At 38.9% G+C, this 25,254-nt stretch overlaps 2 protein-coding genes across 2 annotated transcripts in view; both read right to left on the minus strand.

Annotated features, from left to right (window-relative positions):
- The window catches only part of aass (aminoadipate-semialdehyde synthase), a 32,291-nt gene extending 22,614 nt beyond the window's left edge, over positions 1-9,677 (minus strand). The window contains exons 1-8 of the mRNA XM_005799761.3: positions 9,556-9,677; positions 8,034-8,272; positions 7,213-7,389; positions 3,840-3,924; positions 2,351-2,418; positions 2,106-2,252; positions 1,901-1,979; positions 665-792 (exon numbers count right to left, since the gene is read on the minus strand). Of these exons, the coding sequence (XP_005799818.1) occupies positions 665-792; positions 1,901-1,979; positions 2,106-2,252; positions 2,351-2,418; positions 3,840-3,924; positions 7,213-7,389; positions 8,034-8,252 (903 nt within the window). The 5' untranslated portion in view covers positions 8,253-8,272; positions 9,556-9,677. The remainder of the gene's footprint in view (positions 1-664; positions 793-1,900; positions 1,980-2,105; positions 2,253-2,350; positions 2,419-3,839; positions 3,925-7,212; positions 7,390-8,033; positions 8,273-9,555) is intronic.
- A 6,248-nt stretch (positions 9,678-15,925) lies between these two features.
- Positions 15,926-23,479, minus strand: fezf1 (FEZ family zinc finger 1). Its single transcript, XM_005799800.3, has 4 exons — positions 22,318-23,479; positions 21,420-21,554; positions 19,266-19,398; positions 15,926-16,656 (listed from the first exon to the last, which is right to left on the minus strand). The coding sequence occupies exons 1-4, from the start codon at positions 23,119-23,121 to the stop codon at positions 16,421-16,423; spliced, it is 1,308 nt and encodes a 435-aa protein (XP_005799857.2). The 5' UTR covers positions 23,122-23,479; the 3' UTR covers positions 15,926-16,420.
- Positions 23,480-25,254: the final 1,775 nt, after the last annotated feature.

Consider the following 25,254-nt stretch of genomic DNA (forward strand, 5'->3'; position numbering starts at 1 on the left):
AGCTATCTGATTGGTTGCTGATCATCCAATCAGATAGACCATTTATTAAAAAAAGACATTTGTGGATTGAGACATCAGGGGAGTCTCAAAATTCACACACAAATGCAGCGTAACTCACACGCCAGAAACAGCTTGTAAATCAAGATATATTTGTGTTTGAATCAAAAATACAAGTGTGGATTTTGTTCTGTGCATTTGTGAATTATGAGACAGTTTTAGATCCAAAAAGGACCTGTAAGTTGAGTTTCTATTTTTAGGCATTTTACTTAAAAGCAATATTGCACAACAATATAAGCAACAAATATATTAAAATATGTAAGAATAACACAAGAAGCATTATTGTGTGGATATTTGAAGCATTACAGAAAACAATGTCAGGTTTACTGACGTAAAGGTAATCCTTTGCTTCTTTATTTAGAAAATGTCAACATTTCATCTGATATACCAATCATTTACCCACAAAATGGGGATAAATATCCTGTGTACAGAGTGCTTTTGCACTATAGGTTTTAATTAGGGCAGTGTTTGACTTTCATACTGCTGGACAGTATGATATTAGTTCCTGCTGCTGAATGGAACATGAGAGCTCCAAGTGACTGACAGAAGCTCCTGGGAGGCTGCATGGAGGCGGTGCGAGGAGGGAGAGTGAAGAAAAGTAACTCACGCTGGTTCTGAAGTGTGAGGTGTAGAGTTCTGGGTGGTTCTCATACTCCATGGGATCATAGTTGCCATCGCTCTTCCTCACCAGGTGGTGGCGCCGGCTCAGAACTGTGGCATACACTTTGTTCATATCTATGAAGAACAACTCTGTTAGTGTGTTGTTAGAACACCACATCAAGTTTAAAGTCGACACATTTTGTCAGACAACACACACTGAACTAAATGGATTCATTTTATCCTACAATCTGATTGTGTACATGCACAGAGATCCTTCATCAGATTAAAATGTATTTGAATTAAATAATTCGAATGCTTTGCTTATATGAGCACAAAACTAGTTAAACTGGTCATGACGTGTTTACATGGCCCAGGCTTTATTCAGGACAGAAACACTGACATGCACATCCATCCATTTTCTTCTTCTTATCCAGATCGGGTCCCTGGCCCTTAAGTAGGGAGGCCCAGACCTCCCTCTCCGAACCTAGCTGAGGTAAATTGTCTCTCCTGGGTCTCCTATCAGGGAGGTGTCCATCCTAACCAGATGCTGAGCCACCTCAACTGGTTCCTCTGGAGAAGCAGAGGCTCTACTCTGAGTTTTTATCTCTAAGGCAGAGACCAGACACCCTGCAGAGGAAACCCATTTCAGCTGCTTGTATCTGTGATCTCATTCTTCTGGTCTCTACTCAGAGCTGGTAACCAGCTGGTAACCAATTATCAATTGTCCCAAACTATCCCTCTCATTCAGATTACAATTTAATTCCAATAGATCTTAATTCAATTAGAATATTCTGATTGCGGTGTTTATGTGATGCATTTTCATTCCGATTGGCCGGTCGTGTAAACGTGCTGAGAAAGTCTACTTTCTCATGTTGATCTGTTTTAGAAAATCATGAAAACAGAGGGAATTCTCTGGTTGTTGAAGTAAAAGAAGGTCAATAAATGTATTAGTTTCATTGCCCAAATGAACTTTATGACTCTTAAACACAAGTTCAGTTTGTGTGTTTAAGAGTCATAAAGCCGTGTGTATGAGCCATGATTCATGTAATCACGGCTCATAATTACATGAATGTAAAATTATTTCATCTTTATTTTAACAAGACACAACCAATATGTGATACTGCACAGAAGCCATTTTTCCATTGTGTATGTGAGATTGTGGCCATTTTATTCAATGTTGGAGCTCAGTCTGAAAGGTTGGAGAACTGCTGAGCTACACACTGCTGCTGTAGAAACATCATACCTCCAGTTTCAGAAACATCTTTCAACTCATGAGGTTCAACATATTCAACAGGAAGTTCATTGATCATATCTTGGGCTCCCTAAAGGAATACAAAATACAAAATGAATGTAAAAATAAAAATCAGGGACTTTCTCTTCTCATTCAGGTTGCTTTTAATCTCAATCTCAATGTTTGAATATTCAAACTGAATTGAACATTTGTGTACCTTGGAGACATTTCCTGTTCCAGTGAAGCAAAAGGTGAGGGGGCCAATGGATCTGGGCATGAGACCCATGGAAATCTCATAACCACAATCCCTCATGGCCTGGATGGCCTGGCTGACGTTCCTGTAGTTGTGTGCCATGCCAATGTGCTGTGAACATCAGAGAGCAGAGGTGACTGCTTCTGTTTGTTCCTGTGAAACATTTTTGGACAGATTCAGATCAAATAAATTAAGAATAAATTTGTTACCATGAAAGGAGTGTGGTGGCCAAGAGCCAAGAAACGAAGTCCCAAACCATGAAGAATGTTAATCATTCCTACAAGAAAGTGGAGTCATTTTCATTTTAATACACCTAGATTGACGAAAAAGATAATGACCAAAAAAATTACTTTTAATCATGTTAAATGGAATTTGGATTCATTTAGCACACAAAAATTGGTTTTCTGTTTGGTCTCCCTAAAATCTGAGGTTATGTTCACACTGCAGTCTGAAGTGATTAAAATCAGATTTTTCTGCCCTTATGTGACCTGTATCTGATCTTTTCATGACAGCCTGAACACCACAAATCGGATTTGTACAAATGCGACCCAGTGCACATACAGTAAATATGTAGTCCTAAATCCGACAATTCTCTGATCAAATGTGACCCGAGTCTGTATGGCCAGGTGGCATTCATCCGACCTGTACATTATTGATAAACATCACGATTCAGCATTCTGATACACAGAAGCGGGAAAAAAAACAACATGGTGGATGATAATGAGGATCAAGTTGTTAATGTGCTGGCTCTGGTTGGATAACAACTTTAAAATAGCAAGATATGCTGCACCATTATCCATGTTTATGTTCACTGAGCACGCTCGCTATGTGTGAATGTTATGAACTCTGATCTGCCTTGTTGCTGAAAAAGTGCTTTATAAATAAAACTCCTTCTTCTTCTACAGCGTCCTCTGCTGTGCATGCAAGCAGCTTTTAGGTCATTTGTAGTTCACGCAACAGATCACATACATGTCACATATATTTGGAAATGTGAACGACCACACAAAAAAAATATAAAGAAATCAGATTTCACAAAAAAGAAATTTGACTCAATAAAACCACTTACATGATTTCAAAAGATTAACTACTGTGCTTTCATCCTATTATTTTAATAATAAATATTTCTCACAGACTACTATAAATTCCACAGCAATACAGTGTTGCTGGTTTCCTCTGTAGTAACTGGGTAGTAACGCCAGCACCATATTGTGATGTAATGAGGGCAAGTCAAACCGTAAACAACTCAGGCTGAATGCACAGAAGCAGAGGAAGTTGTGAAGATTCAGTGAAGATTTGAGTAATTTACCTGCAGTTTTGGATAAATCGTTCAAATCTTTGCTGAAATCCTCACAACTGGGTAGTTACTGGGTAGTACTTGGTAGTAACATCACTCTATGATGCTGAGAAGTTTACAGTAGACTGTAAGAAAAAATATTAAAAACTTTTGTGTACAAAGGATGAAGTTCATCTTGTCAAGACATGCAAGTGGTTTGATCGTGTTTGAGACATTTTAAGGCCTGCAGTGTGAATGAGACCTAAGACCTAGCTCCAACAAAATCTGGTTTTAATTAGGTGAAATTTGATTTTATTACAAAGTATGATTCATTTGCTACAGTTTCATCATAATGTCTGATTATGCCTAAGGAGTGCTGGGAAATGACCAACCAGCTGAAACAAACAGAGGAGAACCTAACATACCTGCAACACCGGCCCACTGGCCAAACGCTACAATACGATAACCATTGGGGTCAACCATCTTCTCATAGTCAATAAGACGAACTTCCTGAAAAACAAAAAGTTGATTTTCTTATTGTTTTTCATGGAATATAGATGGAGATTACACCCTGACTCCCATTGGTCATTGTGACAGAAGAGCCATCACGAGCTGGGACGTAGTAAAGTGCCAGCATGCAAGCACACCTGCACACTTACATACACACTCACACACATTCACACAACCGACAACTTACTTTGTGTTTCAGCTCAAACTGGCTCGGTTCATTGTGGTGCACATGCGGTGTTCTTGTATATCCATCCTAGCTTGTTATTTTCAGCGTCAAACATGTTCCCGGTTCAAATTTTCAAACATTTTCCGAATTGTGGCACACTGGGAAGGAGTCGCATGACGGCTTAATGAGCTCATCAGAACCTATGGGGTGTTTTCTATTAAATTGAATATTGTATTTTTGGTCACAAGTTGTTTTTTTTTTCCTTTTTCTCAGAGCTATGATTATTTTGTATACTTTGATAAGAGTTTACTTGAGTTAGAAGTAATTGTTTTATTTTTTCTTCCTGTGGGCAGAGTCTGTGGCTATAAAGAAGGGCTCAAGACCACAAGGAGTCAGTTTGTGGTTAGACCCTCAAGAGGTCATACTGAAAAGCCGGTAGCTTTGCAATGTGGACTTTTCTCAATGAAGGTACTGCTCTTTTGTTTTTTCCTTCTTTTTTTTACCTGCCTTGGACGTCCTCTGTATATGCACTGCACAACTCCTCTTTTGTTCACTTGAAGCCTAAAGAGCAGCACAATAAATTTCACTGAAGTGAACTTTTCACTTTTGTTTTGTCCAAGTCATAATAGAGCCCCGCCACAGTCATCGTGACTGAACTGATGAAATCAGATTTTTTAACCTCTCCTTTCTCTCCCTGTCATTTTGTTCTTTATGTTTTCTTCAAAGCAACATTGTTCCAAAATAATGAGTTGCCACTTAATTAAAATGTTTTTTGTGAGGATGGCTGGGACCATCACTGAGCATCTCGGCGGCTGGCCCTCAGGCCTCAACATCTGATTAGGAGTCCATCAAGTCAGTCTCTATGGAACTAAAGGAAACATTGTTTAGGGACAACTGTAAATCTCAAATTGTTACATAGACCTTAAAATTATGAGACACTGAGAACTCATTTCTGTTCTCAATGAACCCTGTTCCGCTTAGGGTGCAGAGAATGAAATATGTTGCAGGATTTGAAGCACAAGGAATGTGCCTACCCTGCTGGGTTGTCCTCTACATTTTACTAAATGTGTATATAAGCTTGAAAGTAATGTCTTTCCATATCCTCATCCCCAGTTTCCAACTTTGTGGAAAATTAGTGTGTAAAGGAGGATATGCAGACTTCTATGTGGCCTGATAATTACAGTCAAATTAATTTGGTTTGTGACGATAAGGTAGATTACACATATAAATAAATGACTTTCAGAGACCTGAAAGAAGTAAAATGAAAAACACCCTTTAACTAGAAGAACCTCAGGATATCAGAAATGGTGGATGGATACAAGAACCAGCTTACTGCAGATGAACTATCAGTGGGTAGGGTGTCCTAACTTTTTCCTTTGTTCTTCTCTTGTCTTCAATGAGTAAAATTCAGTTTAGTTTTGGTGCTTAGACTAAAGATTAAACATTAATGAACAATTTTGTTTTCCTTTCAAGCAGCTGTATATCTCATGGGTTACCCTGTGCTGAAGCACTGATCAAGGCTGACCGGCAGAAACTAGGACAAAGTGTCAGAGACGGACAGAAAGGAAGACCTGCAGGCCTGGACATATCAGCAGGATGCCATCCCAGAACCAATGTGGACCAATACAGTGCTGATGAATGGCAGCAAGTTTTCTACATGACTAGAGCCAGAATGTTTAGACCAATCAACAACTGTTCTTACAAGAATCAGAGGTCAGGGACAAAACAACTAAAATAGTATCATCCATGATCAAACCTTTCAAAAAATTATCAACCATCTGATTTTGAAACTAGGGGTGACTTTGAGAAATATTTATTTTAGATGTAAAAATAATACAGTAACAATACGGTAGGCTGTTTAGTTTTTATAAATTTTAATAGAATATTGTCACATGGACGTCGCCATGTTCACTCTGCAATGCATTCTGGGTACATGACATGCTTGGTCAGACTACGCCAGCTCTGTCCAGCCAAACCATCGATGAGTCTTTAAGCCTTTTCAAATTGCACAGCAGCACATTGAAATTGATGTGAATGTAGAAATCACAAGGAGTAATGAAGATGAAGAGGACAGAGATGGCCAAAGAAGCTAGTGTTGGCGCTGCTGCCAACTTCATCTTCATAAATAAAATACATGACACATACCTCTGATCCAAGTGTGAGATCTGCTAAGTATTTCTATAAGAAGCTCTGTCAGGTCTAGTCTTTGGTCCGGTAGCAGCTGTTTAGGGTCTGGTTCTCCCGTCCAGTGTCAGATTGGTGGTTTCACATTCAGTACCGGCGGCAGTAGCAATAGCTCCGTTATCATTTCATAGAGCTCCAAACGCTTCATGTCTCTGATTTTTCTCTCACTTTCGCATCACTAGGTGAGGTCTACGCATTGTCTAGATAAAAACTGTTAGCACAGCATTTGCTTTTAGCTTGCGAAGGTAACGATCACCTGTTAAAGCCTTCGTCAATTTTGCTTGTACAAATGGCTCAAAGTTTTCATGAGAGAAATATTGAGGGCACAAATAGGTTCTTTGGAAGTTTTGTTCGGCACTTTTCATACTGCCCTCTTCTTTTTTGTCATGTGGTAAATGATACAGTCACAGCACTGTTTGTTTTTTTTATTACAGGCTACACAGACACAGTCTGGCATTACATCAGTCAAGCACAACATGATAAAAAAAACTGGGGTAAAGTTAGCCTTCCTGCATTTCCTCTGTAACGTAGCGGAACAGAGGAAATATCAGTAAAGTAGAAAACGGACACAACCGCGTCATCAACCCAGCAAGGTGAAAAAATGGCAACCTCCATGGGTGAAAAATATAACAAAATATTTAAAAATTTTTAAGCAATTAGGTGTTTATTTGTATCACAAACAGTACATTTTTGGTCAATACAAAATTTACAACATTTATAGGCAAACTAACCATGGATCCCTTTAAAGATTGAACAGGGAAGTCTATTGAGGAGAAGTGTGTGTTGGGCTAGACATGTGAAGCTTTGGCACACATAACTGATAAAAGACTTTCAGATCATTCTTGATATTTGACAAAAGCATATTTCGTTGTGAACATAGGAATACAGAGTACTTAGTAGGCTACAGTTGTTAAGAGGAAGAACAGTGTGTAACTGACCTTGTTGAGCAGGTCATCCAGTAGTCCCATGTTGGCCTCCTGAGCTTTGATGGTATGGGAGAAGAAAGCATACGTCTTCCTGGGGATGACCTTCTCCTCCGGGGGCCTCTTCACTCCAACAATCAGAGATGCCTCAGAAATGTCCTCCTGAATGATGGCCCCTGCCTTCATATAGAACTGAAACAGAGCTCATGGTGAATGAGACAGCAGGAACCACCATGACCTGTATGTCCGTCACTGCCTGAGCTTTACTGCAGCACTGTATAGGGTTGAAAAGGTAGGACAATTCCAAGGGCCCCTGACCGACAGGAGGCCCTCGAACAAATGTATTTATTTATTTCTTATAGAAACTGAAAAAATTGGGGGTCTTGTCAATTATAAAATTAATCATATAGTGTTCTTAAAATTGTTTATCAGTAAAAAATAAATGTCACCCCTCCCAGACCAAAAAGCACACATCCATATTTTCACTGAACAACCCCCTGGATCTGCATGAAATGGTTCGTTCCTGCTTAGCGCACTTGGATGACTGTGCTCAGCAGCAGTCAGTAGAAGACAAGAACGACTGTGCAGTTACTATGCTGCCAAGAAAAATTATAAAGTCAGGTTTTCAAAAAAATTGAGAAATATAGAGAGAAAAAGACAAGAGTGTCAAGTTTATGATGCAACTAAATCTGAAAAGGTTCAGGTATATGAATACCTTCACAAGGTACTGGTTCAGACTGCATGAATAGCTCATGAGTTAGCTGTACAGCAGACTGTAGTGGACTGTTCCCGAATCAAGTGAGTATCTGTCTATGTTTGAAAAAAAGCTGGCCTACCTTCTCATGGATGGCGCGGCGGTTAGACGGCTGGACCAGGACTTTGACACCGTCATTTGTCAGCTCCCTGACATGGCGGGGAGCCAGTGGGGCCCTCCTTTCCCAGGGGTTGACATCCTCACGGCGGATAGCCATGACGGCCCTGTGGTGCTTGTTGCGCCGCTGAGCCCCCACGCAGCTGGGCGTCCTGCTGCGGTGCAGGCCCACAAGTCTGAGCATGGCTTCAGCCGTCCTGCTGACTGAGACAGGAAACAGGAACACCAGCTGAGGACTAACATGGTCATTCAGAGGACACAGAGGTGAGACTGGGGGCTCCAGATACCAATATGGATACCAATATCAATACTGATACTAATATCAATATCAATAGATAACAATTCCAATATTAATAGATAAATACTGAATACCATTATCCATACCAATATTGATATAGCTATTGATACCAATAACAGAACTGCTACCAATATCGATCACACTACTGATACCAATATCGGTATCACTCCTAGCTGCATGGACAACTTGCAACTGAGAGATCTGGCTGGCTCACTGCTGCAGGAGAACTTAAGGCCCCAGCTCTACCCGACCAGAACACCCAGAACCACCAACTGGCCCATAGAACCAGAACGTATCTGGTTCTGGTTCTTATACCACATACCTGAAGAGAACGTCTGGCCCTGCAGAGCTGCAGCTTCCTGTCAGTATGGCAGCTGCTGGTTCAGCCAATCTGTAGCAAGTTCACACATCATGATGTTTATTGGGGGAAAATGCCACTAACTATGGCTCTATGAGTGGCATAAATCCATATTACCCATCAAAAATATTCAATATTAAGTCTCAAAGCTTCAAATGGTTACTTTAGTTTCTGAGGAAATCAGACCTATATAGAAACATGCTTTGTTCAATAACCTGTTCCAGTAAAGTCCTCCACAAGGAGGACGGGACAGAAATGCTGCCCACACTGCTAAACATACTAACACCATAGTATTCCCATGGCAACCTGGCCTGAGCTAAACTCTAGGGACACTGCACATCAACAGGCTCCAGAACCAACCAAAAGGATGACCTGGAGGTCACTACCAAAGCAACATGCTCTCCTCCGTGCTACGCTGCATTGATGCAATAACTCATGCAAAAGGAGCCCTGACCACATACACCGTACAGTGTGTCCATGTCCACAGCCCAGCAGATCACACGCTCTGGTTCTGGACTTCTTCTAAACAACATAGGAGCGTCAGTGAGTTGGGTGTTACCATATGGTCTGCATATCACGTCCCCTGCTACACTGTATGGGTAACCTGAGAAGTTCTTCCCAGGGAAGGAAGTGGAGACAGTGTGGGACAGAGTGGGCCTCCGGGGACAGCGCAGCAGCCCTGCAGCTCTTCTCTAGGAAACACTTCCTGACCTGTAGCTTGAGCTCCAGTTTCTGGAGCTGCTTCCGCACATTGACCTGCCCACACAGCCAGAACGTGAACCTGAACCCGAACCCGAACCAGCACCGCTGCTCCTGCGGGTTCCAGCTTACCTTTCTCACCGGGTTCTGTTCGCCTCTGCGGCTCTGGGCCAAGAAAGGCTACGATAATACTCCGAGTATGTCACCCAGCCAGAACATGAAAATCCAAGGTAGCTCCACCACACGTGCGCAGAGTAAACTAATCCGCTTCCGGTCAGAGTTTCAAAATAAAACCTCAAAAACAAAAACATTCATTTCAGGATTTACGTGCCGTAATGTATTGGCACAGACGAAACAGAGTCATTCGCATCCCTGTTGATATGAAATAGTTTACATAAAGCCGTAAACACACAATATTGTTCTGTTAAGTTAATCACAATCTGCTAATCTGCTAATCACAATGTTGTAGAAATCATTATAACTAACAAGCTTGAAAACATCAATGTACTGTGGAACAAAAGTGAGAAGAGAATTACTGAAACAAATGAACTTTTAAATAATATTCTAGTTTATTGAATAAACCTTTAGCTTTGGCCAGATCGCCCTTGTCACAAACTGCAAACAGGTTCTATGCTGTTGAAAGAAAGTCATAAGGGAGTTGCAGTTTCGGGAACATGAAAGCTAAAAATCATAACATTGACAGATTATATTATATTATATTATATTATATTATATTATATTATATTATATTATATTATATTATATTATATTATATTATATTATATTATATTATATTATATTATATTATATTCAAAACCACAGTTTTTGAAAGTGCTGTTGGAGTTCTTGGGGCGGGGGAAACTTTTCGACATCTTGTAAAACTAATGTTCTGTTGAACCACAGAAGTTCCTTTCATTAGTGTATTTAAGTATTTTTATTTACACTTGGAAAATGATTTCAGACTGTTTTTTGTTAACCAAAATGGTTTTGGCTAGTTTGCATTTACGTTTGTCTATTTTATTTATTTTTTGACGCAGTATTTTGTGATTTTATATATAAATATATATTTTATTTTGGTGACTGTTTACAAAGGAAAGTAAAAAAAAAAAAAAAAACACTATTTGGCCAAAGGAAAGAAAAAAGCAGAACATCTTGTTGTGATATCGTTATTGAGGTATTTCAAAATATATATTTTTTGATATTATTTTTGGGAAGGTCTGCCACCCCTAACTTTCATATGATTGTGTGTATGTAAATGTGTGTGAAATAACACCCCATCACTGAGCCAGTTTCAGGTCATCTTCTGTCATCTGATTTTGGAGAGTTGACAAAAATATGACTTCTTGTTTTCTGAGTTTGTTAGTGTTTTTTTTCCCCCCAACATAAATTATGAAGTGAAAAATGTTCAATATTGTTATTACGGCAACTCATTATAGCAGTTTTTACTAAATGCAATTTTTCTTTAAAAATATATATCCAAGAATCTTTGTCAACTCTGTTACCATATGGTTTTCTTTAAAGTTGTGACATTAAATTTATATGTCACAGTTATATAAACATCATGGCATGATGTCACTTCATCCTACTGGTAAAGAATAAATAAATCCATACATACATACATTTTGCAGTGTTTACTGACTAAATTACAATAGTGCTCAGTTATAAATGTGCCAATTATAACTTAAATGGCACATTTTATTCCTAACAGAATGATGAGTTTTGGTAAGAAATGTTTGTTCCTACACAAACTATTTTGTTAATAGTTAAGTTTTCTTTCATGTTTTATGTATTTTTCAGTGAGTATTTCAGAAATATCTCATTCTGACATATTAGGGCAATAAGACAGTTTATGTAATGAAATAAAATAATTGAGTCTATTTGAATTTATTGCTTTTTTCCACATATTGTTTATGCTGTCCATACCAAAGTTGTATCATACTGTAACAATTTTCTTCCTGAAAAAAGTAAGAAAAATATGTAGCTAATGTTTAACAATTATAAAAGTTTATTGTCAGTATAATAAAATACCTAAAAATAAAAAGGAAATGAAGTTGTTTTTTTTTCATATCTTGAAATGGCGAATGCACATTGAATTATACAGCCATGTAAATATGTTCATGAATACACCCCTGTAGACATGTGTGTGTTCATCAATGCCATTATATAAAAATGATTTATCAGAATCAGTTGTATCAAATGTAAAACATTGTGCTCTTTACTCAGAAAGTCCAAAATAATCACATAATCACATCAAAAAGTTAGAAATGTTGTCTTTTGCGCTTTTTTAATATACTGTAGTGTGTGTGAGAGAATATGTCAGTGACAGGCATTAACTTAAAATACTTTGTATAAGGGTTCTTTATGAAATTCGGTTCATTTACTTGTATTAGCTAACTGGCAGATCCACCGTCTGCAATCTGGATGGTGCTGTATCACGGCAATGAGGCCTCTATGTATTCTATGTACTTTGCCATAATTATTTCTTGAATTCATAGTTGCCAGCTACAGTGGCAAGGCTTTCTTTGCCTTAGGGTGGCAACACTGGGGTCAGCCCCAGAAGATCTGCCCTGTTTATATGATTTCTATATGAAACACATGTTTGACTGTAAGTGATTTAAATTGTAGACAGGCAGATTGGATACTGCCAATTCTTAGTGAGAGAAGTTCCCTGTATCACGATGGTGGCTGTGTTAATGCCTCCAGCCAGTGACCAACAGTCTAAATTTAGAAACTACATCATGATTCCACATTGACATATCACTGTCTGATGCCTAAATAAGATCTGCACACAGCTTTGTTGTTGAAATGAAATATGGTGCTCAGTGGGTGGAGGGTCAGATGGATCACAGTCTGCTCCACCTTCCACCGTCTGAGTCAGCCTCTTCAGCTAACAGCACAGGTCAGCCTGGAACACTTTATCTTATCATGAGTTTTACTCAGACTGAACATCTGTCATCACTGGACATTTCACTCTGGGTCTGCTGTACAATTCTGTGGAGTATTTCAGAACAATCAGCTTGCTAACTGGGTTTGAGCTGGCATCTTCCACAGCTCCATCTGAGTTTATGACAGGAATGGACTGAAAATCAGCTGAACCTTCTGAGCACCAAGAATGGGCTTCTATTATTAATATAAGCTTTTAAAAGTTTTAAAAGTTTGTTATGGATTAATATGGATCTGAAAATAGTGTGAATTGTCACAAAAAATAAAAATAAAAGAACAGAGCGAACAAAGCACTTGTTATTTGTCTCAACTTTTGACCTTCAACCGAGAGAAGAAGAAGGCAGCAACTATTTTATGCTTTTAAACTCATTTGATGTTCATCACTTGTGGTCATCTTTATGAAATGTGTTGGCATTAACAACTTCTGTATCCTCTACTTTTTGGCACAAATGATTCGACTGAATTGCAATAAAGTTTATTGAAACACTTAGACATCCTTAGACATGTAAACCCAGATAAAATGGAAAATTAATCAACCTGTTTATTTCTATTTTTGATTTGATTTATTAATGATGGTCCATCTGAAAATATTGTATGCGCTTATGGGGTAGGAGTTCACAAGTTTCTTACTTCTTCCTACTCCTTTTCCAGAATGCTAAGATTACTGTGGCACAAAAATAGGTGTATTTTGCATTCCTTGTTTTTGTGCATGATTTTATGCTACTATCATGTTCGAAATGAATAAAAAAATAAATAAACATATTTACATCTCCCTGTCAGTCATACTCCTTGAACCTCCTGACATTCGTCACATTACTACAACAAACACTTATTTAATGTGGAACTGAAGTGGAACCATACTAATGTGGTTTTAAAAGTTCTTTACAAATGCAGGTCCTGTCAGTATGGTTTCAGTTTTCACCTTTGCAAAACATAGAGACAGAAATGATTTCCCTGTTCAGAAGATTCAGCTGACTTCAGAGTCTAGTCTTCATCTGTCAGTGGAGCTCCAGCTCAACTGCAGTCCTACCAGGAGATGGACGTCCAGCTAAAGTAACAGGTCAGGCAGGGAAAGCAGGACTCGGAGGAGCAGGGAAAAGGCACAGAGTGACTCTGGAGCAGCTGCAGAGAGACACAGCTCAGGTGGAGGAAAATGTCGAGAGGACAACTGTACTCCACAAATCTGAACGTTGCAAGGTTGGAACATTTACATTGTTAATATAAAGCCATTAGCTATTATTTTAAACCAGGTGGGAGACACAGAGAGACTAATGGATGGAAGACATAGTGAGATATTGCCATCTTACTGTATTTCCATCCTTAGGTCTACAGACAGAGGCACAGAAGGTACAGAACATATTATATGGATAGAGATATAATATATCCATCTATGGAAATGTCTCTCTGTACTTGAGTATTAAGTTAAAATTAAAATTAATATCACTGAACATTGTTATTTTTCAGGAAACAGCATCAAGGGCACAAGCGGGTCCAGCAGCTCCTTTTGCCACCTAGAGTATTGTTTCATAGGTGAGAACTATGAGAACTATTTCAGTAATGCCTTTACAAAACATATTTGGTAGTTCACAGGCATCTAATCTAAAAATGTAGATTTTACTTAAAATCTACATTTTGTAGATGTACTTAAAAAACACAAGGGTAATTTTAAACAGTCTCCCATCTGTTTTTAGGCGATTCTTAGGCTTCAACCCAGAAAGCAGAACAAAAGCTTCTAACAAAATGCAAAACACTAGGACAACAGTGAATCTACAGGTCTCCATTCTCCTCCTTCATGAAGCAGTGGAACTTTTAAAATGGTAAAATTACACATTTACACACAATCAGTTCTCTCACTCCATCTCTCTCCCTGTCTGTCTTTTTCTCTGCCCGTCTCTCTGTATCTGTCCTGTCCATTTCTAATAGACAGACAGGAGGACAGCTACAATGAAGGAAGGTCAGAGAGAGTGTCTGTCCACTAAATCTTTCCTTTTCATCCTGTCTGTCTTTAACTGACATAAATGCAGTTTAATGCTCTGTTTATCTCATGTATTAAAGCCTGTGTTTCTTTCTTCATCTTCCAGCCACCCTTTGATGATTTCTGGAGAAGTTCAGGACTGAGACCAACTCAAAACTCATCCATGTTGGTTTTGTTTGGCTATTCACTAAGTCTTAAACTTGCCCAAATGTTTAAGATGTACTGTTGGGGTTCCAATAAAGTTTTGAAAAATATGTAATGTCAATATTTGACATTGCTGGATCCCTTCCTTCCTTCAAAGGAAGAAAACAACAGACATTTAGAATTTTGACTGCATGTTTTACATGAAAAGCTGGTAAAACATTGTTTTTTATGACTTTGACACGCAGTTTGCTTGGAAACTTTGACGTTTGGGTACTTTTGTTTTAGTAAAGATTATTTAATTCATTGTATTCAATGTAATATTACCATGAGGGTAAATGTATCAGTTATGTTTTAAGATCAGAGTATTTTTCACTTTGGTTGCAATACTTTGACTTCTATGTAACAAGCAAATATTGCTGTTGCAAAATACTATATATTGTTTTGCTTCAGTTTGTCAGATTTAAATTGACAATAAAATAAAGTGATTTTAAGACATACATGTATTTTTTTTCACTAGAAAAATAAAACATTTTTTGAGAGTTTGGTAAATGAAGTTGCAAGTTCACATTTAAACTTTTAAAAGCTAGCAAAGTATGCAGTTTCATGAACTACTGTAAAATGACAACTTTTTTGTCGTACTGTAATTTTATTATGACAAAAATGTGATGAAATCACAGTAACCATGTTATATAATTACTGTGCTATTTTAAAGAAATTACAATAACACTGATCAAATTACAGTAAGATTGTAATAAAAATTACAGCAAAAACTGTAATAAAATTACAGCAACCCTGCAATAAAATCACAGTAAAACTGTAATAGAATTACAGTAAGGCTACTGTAAAAAAAAATTTACAGTAAAGTTACTGTAATTTATTTATGGTAAAAATTACAGTAACTGGCTGGCAACCCTGCTGCCAGTAAGTTACTGTAAATTCTACAGTGACTTTTTTACAGTGTAAGAAGGGGATTACAAATGGATAACTGTGACTGTAGTGTACGACACTTAAGGGGTTGTTATGATTAGAAAAGGTCTGTATGAATTCAGTTCAATTACCATTACAATAGAAGATCAATACCGAAGAATACGCATAAAGGCCTAGTCAAAGTCCAGACCTAAATCAAACTGAGAAGTGGCACGACTAGAAAATCTGACTGAGTTGGATGAGCTGATTGGCAAAAAAAAAAATTGGCAAATATTCAGTCAGGTCCTGGTGAGTCCATATTAGGCCTGGGAGACCACTCCAGGTCCTGGAGGGGTTAAAACCCCCCTCACTGCCTTTTTGGGTTCCCATGGTCAAGGTCTGGGCGGCGGAAGGGAGGGAGACAGGGGGGCGCAAGCTGAAGCCAGAGCGTCCCATGGTGTGGTCTCTGAGTCAGAGCATTGCAGAAGTAATAAGACACAGAAGACTTTGACGTGTTGCTGAAGCAGGCTTTACTATCTTAGCTTTGATGAGATGAAACATTATCCAGTGGCATTGGTTAGGAATCATCAATACAGCAAATACTGATTCAGGGAGGCTTGAATCAATAATACTGAATTTTTTATTTTTATTTTGAGGGAACAAAAGGACAATATTGAGGTAAAATATGCTCTGTGGATTAAGTTCATGCACGCTTTGCCATGTAAAGAATCAAAGTCAATTCTTGGGACGGCTCCATGACTGTGCTGAAGGTAAAACTGCTGGATTGAAAGAGTTGAGTTATTAGCAGGTTCAAAATGCCCATTTAAACAGCAGAGGGCAGCATATGCAGCGTAAAACAAGGGAAAAAACCACTACAATACCTTAGTTTTCAGAGCATTTCAGAGTCAGTGCTAATTAACAAGGACTGGAGCAGAGAAAGTGCACAGACCTGAACACAGGCTACTCATTTCTGAATCTGTCCTCAACAGCCCAGGAGCTGGATTCAGTTTGTCATAGCTTAGAAGGATTTCAGGACTGCAGGGGCGAGGGCGCCCCAGCTGGGTCATGCAGCTTTCTGATGTGTTTCTTCAGGTCAAAGTTCCTGCAGAAGCCTTTGCCACAGGTGGGGCAGGTGAATGGCTTCTTGTCATTGTGAGTGTGCATATGGAAGGTGAGGTTGTACACCTGGTGGAACGCCTTGCTGCAGATGGAGCACTTGAACTGCTTCTCCCCGCTGTGTGTCAGCTTGTGGTTCTTGTAGTTTCCTGCAGAGATCAAGCAACGTTTTAACATTGCTCACAAAATTCATTCGATCCAACATAAAACAACCAAATTGATACATAAAAATAATTTCAAGGGATTTCATATGATATAAAAGTGCTCATGCATTCACTCATGCATGAACCCTTGAATTTCCCTGGCAACCATTCAGAGGTGCCTAAGCAGTTGCTCTCACAAAGCCCCGCCTATTTACTCAAAGCTCCTCCTAAGAGCTGTAGTCCCCAGCCAAGCCCCCACTCCTCCAGACCGACACACAGAAAACCTCACATCTGCTGAGCTTTTCATACAAAATACTTCTCAATCCAACACTCCTCAGAACGGTTCTAAACGGCATCATGGAAGAGCATCGGTGCAATGATGAAGGGGGAGTGTCAGAGAGAATAAGAGTTTCTTAAAGAAACACAGGCCAATTTCAAGGAACTAAAAGAAACAGAATTACTTTATTATGCTACAAAATTCCACTATATGTGCCTGGAAAATACATAACACTCCTCCTTTACAGATTTAAAATAAATCATGGATTTTGTCTGTTTTTGCATTTTTGATAAATAAAACCAGTTTAAACAGGAGACAAAGATAACCTGAGTAAACGCAGAGAGCAGTTTTCAAGAGAAAAATCAGACGTGGCTCTTCTCCACCGCTACACTCTTGGTCACTCAGGTCTGCTGACCAGCAGCTCCTGGTCCTCTTAGCTTCCACGTATAGGTGAAAGGGCCTTCTCTGTCTCTGCCCCTAAGCTTTGGAATGCTACCATTACATATCCAACCATTACATATCACTGTCCATTTTTAAAACCCGTCTGAAAACTTATTTTTACTCATTGGCCTTCAACCCAACTGAAACTTGATTTTACCCAACTTTTTATTGGTATTGATCTTGTCTGTCAGTGTTTTTTTGTTTGTTTTTTGTTTTATGCTTCCTTTATTCAGTTTTTCCTTTATATAATTTTTTTGATGATCTGAAACATTTGAGCAAGAATAGAAGCAATCTTTAAGTAGGCAAAGTCTTTACTATGGTTGTGTTTTAGAGAACATTCTTTACACTTCTTGACACAATTTCACAGATCTAAGACTTTAACCATTTAATTTTCGGTTTTTAATAGACAAATAGTTATTTCCTGGCATCAGCTACAACTGTTCAGCTGGGAGGGCCGTCGCTTCTTTTGAGATGTTGGAGGTTAATAAACTCCCATCTGCACCATACTTTCCCTGGCTTTGCTCTGAAACCATTGTTAATCAGCAGAACGATGCCCACACGAAACCTGATGAAATCACTCTGGCAATTGACGTTACCAAGGAATAATTTCAGACTACTAGAATCAGTAACTAATCAAAACACAAAACAGAATATGCTTGCAATATGCTGCTTTGAATGTGAGGAGGCAGTAGCACTGTGCATTCAGACATACAATCTCGGAATGTGGTGTCAAAAGAAATACATATTCAACACAGAACACCTGGTTAAATGTGATCCTGCAGCACAACAGGAGATAATCTTCACCAAAATGTTAACGCTGAATACTGTGTTCCGTTATTCAAATGTAAATATATATATACACACACACACGCATGCCCACACCCCCGCCCCCGCCCCCCCATATATATATATATATGGCTGCTCAAAAAAAATAAGGGGAACACTCAAATAACACATCCTGGATCTGAATGAAAGAAATATTCTCATTGAATACTTTGTTCTGTACAAAGTTCCATTTGCACAACAGCAGGTGAAATTGATTGTCAATCAGTGTTGCTTCCTAAGTGGACAGTTTGATTTCACAGAAGTTTGATTTACTTGGAGTTATATTGTGTTGTTTAAGTGTTCCCTTTATTTTTTTGAGCAGTACATATATATATATATATATATATATATATATATATATATATATATATATATATATATATATATATATATATATATATATATATATATATATATATATATATATATATATACGGAGATGGATCAAAACCTTGCTGAGGTTTTGATCCATCTATGTTTCCAACATGTGCATTGTGTTTGTTGTAATCTATAAATGTCACCATTTGCCTTCATGCACAACACATCCTTCAAACATGGCCGTGATCTTTACCAATATATACAGCAATATTAAAATGCTGGCTTTATCCTGGTGTTTCCTCAGCTGTACATCACTGAACATTCTTTTAGTGCTCTAAGGGCAACATTGATAATGTTGATACAGTATTGTAAAGGTCATTGGTTATAGTAATCTAAAAGGGATTCCAGTTTATGCATGGATATTTTTCTATCTTCCACAATGTGTGTTTACTGTACGCTGCTGACAGCTGCTGTGAACTGGCATTCAGCCTGCTTCTGGGGAAAGTCATTAGGCGACTCTCTGTGAAATGTTTGCATTCAGAACAAAGCCCACGGACTGCTGCTGCTCTCCAGGAGAGCCACTGAGCAGAAGCTCACTCCACAAGAAGTCAATTCTTTTGGTTTAAAGTATGACAAAAGAAACTGATTTACTCCTTTGACCAGACGTTTCCGGCTAAAATACAGAGCATCGAATGAAAGGTGTCACAGGAAGAGCTTCGGTCCAGAGGATTCCCTTTGTGTAACTTTTTCTCACCTTTCTGGTGGAATCCTTTCCCACAGAACTCGCACACAAACGGTTTGTATCCCGCGTGGATCCGAGTGTGCGTGTTGAGCGTGGAGCTCCGGTTGAAGGCTTTCCCACACTGGTTACACTTGTGAGGTTTTTCCTGTAAAAAAAAATTGTGAGATATATTTTAATTGATCATGTCACTGGGGATAAACTATCTTTAAAATATGCCCAACACATTCTAAGGATTACTGTAGTGATGTACAGGTGCTTAGGAGGCAAAGAAGAGATTTGTGTGATTTTAGTTATGTTAAATTTGACATAAAAGTATTTGATTTTGACAAAACATATTATGTCTTATAAAGCTACATTTTCAGAATGGCTTGTTTGCCATATTGATCATATCTGCATTAATAATTTAAACTTCTTTTTTTTCAATAGAATCAATAAAAAGGCCCACAGTAAATGTTTTACTCTGTTAGCCAAGTCCTTGACCTCCTTCATTCTTTACCACAGCACCAGCTAAAGAACTGTACCTCATTGAAACAAACATGAAGAGCTGGAAAATTGATTATAGTCAGCAATTACAGCAATTTACATTCTATTTTAATTCCAGAATATTGAAGCTAAAATAAGTAAACATGATTGGAACATTAATTCATTTTCACTTTTATTTTATTTACAGCCTGTCTCAGTAATAAGTGATCTTTTGATTGGTCCACTGGTCTAATGAAAGCGGATACAGGCTTGTTAATGATGCTATGAGTAACACGAGTGAATTTTCTTAATTTTAAAAAGACCTTTTTTTTCATCACTGTTCCGTTTTCTGTGTGTCTCAATTATGAGACACACTCTGCAGAACTGCCCCATCTGGCCTTCTTATTTAAAACACACATCCTGAGACAGAGTCTGAATCTCAGTGGATGTTCAGTGTTCCAATGATCTATTTGAGACTGTTTGTACAATGAATGCCAAATTTCAGACAAATTCAAATATAATCAGGTGAAATGCTTTTTCACAAGCCAGTTATTGCCATACTTCAAAACAAACTCACAAAGCTTATGCATACTAAGTACATACTTCTTGTCTATAGAACGTTTATCCATATTTTAGTCTCAAATGGAAATATGTGCTTTTTTACTACAGTTAATCTGATTTAATTAAGATTAAATGAATGACATGGGCTATTATTACATTATATTTCTATTTTCACATATTCTACCTGAAAAAACTGGCCAATTTACTCCTGAACATTGTGTCAATCATCTTTCATATTTGCTGGTAAAATTGCAATGCATCAGTACGCATTACAATTGTTTTGTTCTGGAAATATAGAGCAAAATTATGACAATTTATGTGTTAGTATTCTAATTTGAAGGTTTTTGAGAATGTTAGCCTAAAGGTGGTCCAGTTTAGATGAGTTTTGTAGAAACCTGCCAATGTAACCTAACAAACTGTGCATTAGTTTCAGTGTAGAATTCAAATACAAATGTAATAATGAGAAAACACAATAGTTGCCAGAATATTACTGTTATTTTAATCTGAGTAATTTTACAGTGTAACTAAAACACAGACTCTTTTAATTTCACTCACTAAAAGCTTTTTCATTTTAATAACAGAACAAATATTTTACATGTTATGAAACTAAGCCACATCACTAACTGTTCTCATTAATAGTCAAATTAGAAAAACGAAGACGCGGGTCAGCTGACCGGGGGGGATTGTCTGGAAAATTTAATTTCACTTTATGCTGATATTTTTAACCATACTGCTCCTCCCCCCTCCCCACCTCCCCCGCCCTGTTTTTTAAAACTTTGAAATAATACGTAGTTCGGAAAAATCTTTCCTAAAATAAATTACTGCGAACGTGGGCTTTCTGGCTCAATCTAGACGGAGATAAAATGTTACCATAAAACACATTTTTAAAGTTGATCACTAGTCGACTGTTATTCAATCATTTTTGGAACAGACTAAACGTGATTTGCGTTTCTAATTAAAATAGTAAATAGGCCAGCAAATCATATTCTAAAAAGACAAATCAATCAATCAATCAATCAATCAATCAATAAACAGGCTTAATAGTTTTGACTCACAGCATTTTGCGGAATTAAAACATGAAACCAAAGCAGAAGTCCCAGATGCACCACACGCAGCCCGCCGAGCAGCGCTCCTCGGTCTCACCTGAGTGTGGATGATCTTGTGTCGGCACAGCGTGCTGGCCTGACGGAAACCTTTCCCGCAAACTTTACAGATGAACGGTCGCGCGCCAGTGTGCACGGGCATGTGCCGGGTCAGATTGTAGTGCGCGTTAAACACCTGAGAGAGGAAAATAAACAGAAATAAGAAGAGGAACGAAGATCAGACTACACCTACTGCTCTATTATTATTATTATTATTATTGTTATTATTGTTGTTTTTTATTGTAAATATTCTTTTTTTTTTTCAAAAAAGAAACAAACCAACCCCCGTTCCTCCCCCTCCAAAAAACGATCCAGTGTCCCGCTTGATTCTGAATGATTAACGGAGCAAATAACCGGAGTTTGTTTTGGGCTCCCAGCTCCAATCAGGTGATAAAATGGCGCAGCGAATCCTGGAATCCTTCCTGTTATTTTTGTTTTAACGGTAAAATCTGCAATTGCTGAATTTTTAAAACAGCAAAACTTAGAAATAGAAATAATTTTGGCGTTTCTTATCTATTGGGCCTCTATTTTCCCGTTGGAGCAGCAGCCATAAATTCTCTATTCAACGGAAGGAAACTAAAACGGAAAAAAGCTCGGGTGAAAAGCAAGTAATAAATTAGGGTCCATTTGACTAATTCGTTTATTTATTTACAAATTTAATGCCCTTGCCTTTATGAAATTTCCTTTCCTTTTTGAGTGTGTAGAAATTTAAATGTTGAAAAGTCAAGGCCGAGCAGCGCTCGACTGGTTTATTTTTGGTAAACCAGTCATGACAATCAAACATTTGCAATATTTAGACAGAAATAATCTTTTAAAAAATCTTAAAACGGCGATAAAAGCCCTCCGCAGTCTGGCACCGCTCCTGCAGGCTGCTGGAAGTCGCCCCGGCTCCGGCTCACCTTTCCGCAGACCTCGCAGGTGAACACTTTGGGTTTGCTGCCGGAACAGGAGCCGCTCAGTCGGGCCGCTGCCGCTGCTGCCGGGGAACCTTTAAACATCTTGTCCGTGAGCATTTGATCCCTTTCCTTCATGTAGTGCTGGATCTGGCTGGGAGAGAGCTGCTTGAAGGCCTGCACCCCGGACACCGAGTAGCGCTCTCCGCCCTGCTGTTTGCTCTTTTCCGCGATGAGGGCTTTGTGTCGGGCGGTGAGGAGGTACGAGGCCATCGGGTGCAGGTTGACCAGGCCGGCCGGCGGGGCGCAGGCCCCTCCATCGCCAGTGCAGTTCAGGTAACACATGGTGCCCACGGTGGAGAGGGAGGACTGGTTCACCACCCGCGGTCTGAAAAGTTTGTACTGACCGCCGCTTTGGCTCACAACGGAGTCCTCCTGCTGGGTTCGGTAATTCAACCCGAATCCCAAAATGTCTACAGGAGCCGGCAGGTGAGAGCCGTCCAAGTGGCCCGGATCCAGCCCGCTGATGCTGAGTCGGTGGCCCGCCTCGTACCCGAGAGGTACCAGCGGGATCATGCAGTGCAGTGAGGACGGACACACGTCGGGCTTCCCCACGGGAGAGGTCTGGAACCAGGTGCTGAGCGGTATCGACTTGGGTTCGGGTGTCCTGGCCATAATGCGGTCGATGGAGAAAGCGAGAGGCTTGGTGCTGCCGCCGGTGGTGATCATGTCTGAGCCCGCGGGCTGGCTCCCGGTGGCCGGGGGGGCGCCTAGGATACCCGCTGGGCGGCAGAGAGAACCGTCCATCATGTTCGCATCAGCCGCACAAAGACAACAACAACAAAGTAGTGGAAGGAGCGAGGGGTCGGCGCTGCTCCTCAGCGGCCCGCAGGAAAGGGCATCATCTGTCGGGGAAGTCCCCTCTTAATCACAGCCTCTGTTTTCACGCTTAATGATGGCAAAGCGGGCGGCCGCAGCTCGCTCGATGGCTGCGTGCGGAGTGTCGAGACCCGCTGATCGTTACCGCCCTGGAAGTACAGGGGGAAAGTAGATCATTTGCTCAGTTCTTCTCCGTCGATTCTGAGTTCCGTGTCTCCGCAGGAGAAAGAGGAGGAGGAGGAGGAGGAGCAGGAGGAGGCTGGCACAACTCCTGCTCAACTGCAGGGAACTTGATAAATCCCAAGTCCACTTGTGGCTGCGCGTGACATCATTTTAATATGGTCGCGAGGTCACGAGCCGTCGACTTTCACATCACATCAGGACTCTTCAAATGCGCGAGTTTCAGATGACACAGAGCTGGGAGCGCGTGGACCTTGGCCATCAAACGGTCCGGCAGAAAATGGATTTCAAAGCAGCGATGTGTTCTGTGACCACTTTGAATCCCAGTTTCTCCGCCGTCTTTTACTGGAAGCTCCGTGGCTTCAAACGCAACAACTTTTTATCCCCCAGTTCATCACACAGACGGCGCCTTCACGAACAGTGCAGATATGACAAATTCCTAAACGCGGGCATGTTGAAGCTGACAGCAACCCTCCCATCCTGTCACCGAAGGAAGGAGTCAGACATTTCCCGCAGAAACAAGCGGCTGGAGGAAGAAAAGTGATGGGAAAACAGAAAACCACAGAAAATGCCATCAAGCGACCCACCAACTTTTATTACTATTCTACGTATTCTCACTATTATTAAAGACAAGGCTTCGGTTGTAATCTAGGTCAATTCATCAACATCTTGTTAATTTCTCTCTCCTTTACGGTGTCAGCTCGTCTGCTTCATTTTAAAATGTAACTGTCTTTAGCTGTAAGATTTCAAACCCTAAAGAAGAACATACCGTTTTAAAAACCGCAACACCCAAAAATAACAACAACAACAACAACAACAACAACAACAATAATAATAATAATAATAATAATAATAATAATAATAATAATTATTATTATTATTATTATTATTATTATTATTATTATTATTATTATTATTATTCCAGAATTCCTATGGTAATATAACCTTTCACTTTTCAAAGGAAATGAATATATCAAGTCGTCTCGCCCTATAAATAAATAAATAAATATATATATATATATATATATATATATATATATATATATATATACAGTATATGGGGGGAGGGGGGGCGTGCGTGTGTAATTGTTGTTATCTACTTATCACTTTAATAGCTTCAATTAGGTCCAAATGGTTCAAAATACTAAAATGACAGATTATGTTTCGAGTGTCTCTTGATTTGATCAAGATCAAATCATCACGTTTCTGTTCTTTGTAAAACTGTTCGACTCCTATTCTTCAGTCTTTGCTTCTTTCGTTCCTTGTTTCTTCCTTTCGTGTTTTATTTGTTGCTGTGACCGTTGATGCGCAGAGTGTCAGTAGGACATTCCAATTAAAGTAGGCTTCCAAACTCTTCACACCTTCAATAAAAATATTTTTTTACATTTCATATAAAAACGTTTAAAGATGTTGATATCAATTTTATTTGTTTAATTATTTTTGTAGGTTTTCTCGGTTAAATAAAAAGATATGAGAGCTAAAAGACCCACAATATATATAAAAGGACCAAGATGACTCCAAAGCGCTTCACACTACCATCACGCACTCATTCTGTCATACACATATTCACATGCTAATAATAATAATAATAATAATAATAATAATAATAATAATAATAATAATAATAATAATAATAATAATAATAATAATACATTTACAGACAATGAGGACAGAAAGGAAACATGGTGTAAGACTGTTTTCTGAGAGCCTCAATTCATTACGATTTGCTTTTAACATTTTTAGGCTTAATGTAATTAAAACATTTTAACAAGTCAAATCTGAAACAATAATCCCACGTTTGTTTGAAACAAAACAGGATTCAGTTCAAAACAGGGAGAATGTGAAACCTCAAAGTGTTTCAATAATTCTCCTCTCACTTCTTCC

The sequence above is a fragment of the Xiphophorus maculatus genome, chromosome 2, assembly GCF_002775205.1.
Source record: "Xiphophorus maculatus strain JP 163 A chromosome 2, X_maculatus-5.0-male, whole genome shotgun sequence".
NCBI lineage: Eukaryota > Metazoa > Chordata > Actinopteri > Cyprinodontiformes > Poeciliidae > Xiphophorus > Xiphophorus maculatus.

Excerpts from the sequence above, each read along its gene's own strand:
- fezf1 (XM_005799800.3), bottom strand. The coding sequence starts at position 23,121 with ATGATGGACGGTTCTCTCTGCCGCCCAGCGGGTATCCTAGGCGCCCCC. Across the intron at positions 19,399-21,419 it reads ACAAGATCATCCACACTCAG|GAAAAACCTCACAAGTGTAA; the intron begins GTGAGACCGAGG and ends TTTTTTTTACAG. Across the intron at positions 16,657-19,265 it reads GAAAGGATTCCACCAGAAAG|GAAACTACAAGAACCACAAG; the intron begins GTGAGAAAAAGT and ends TGATCTCTGCAG.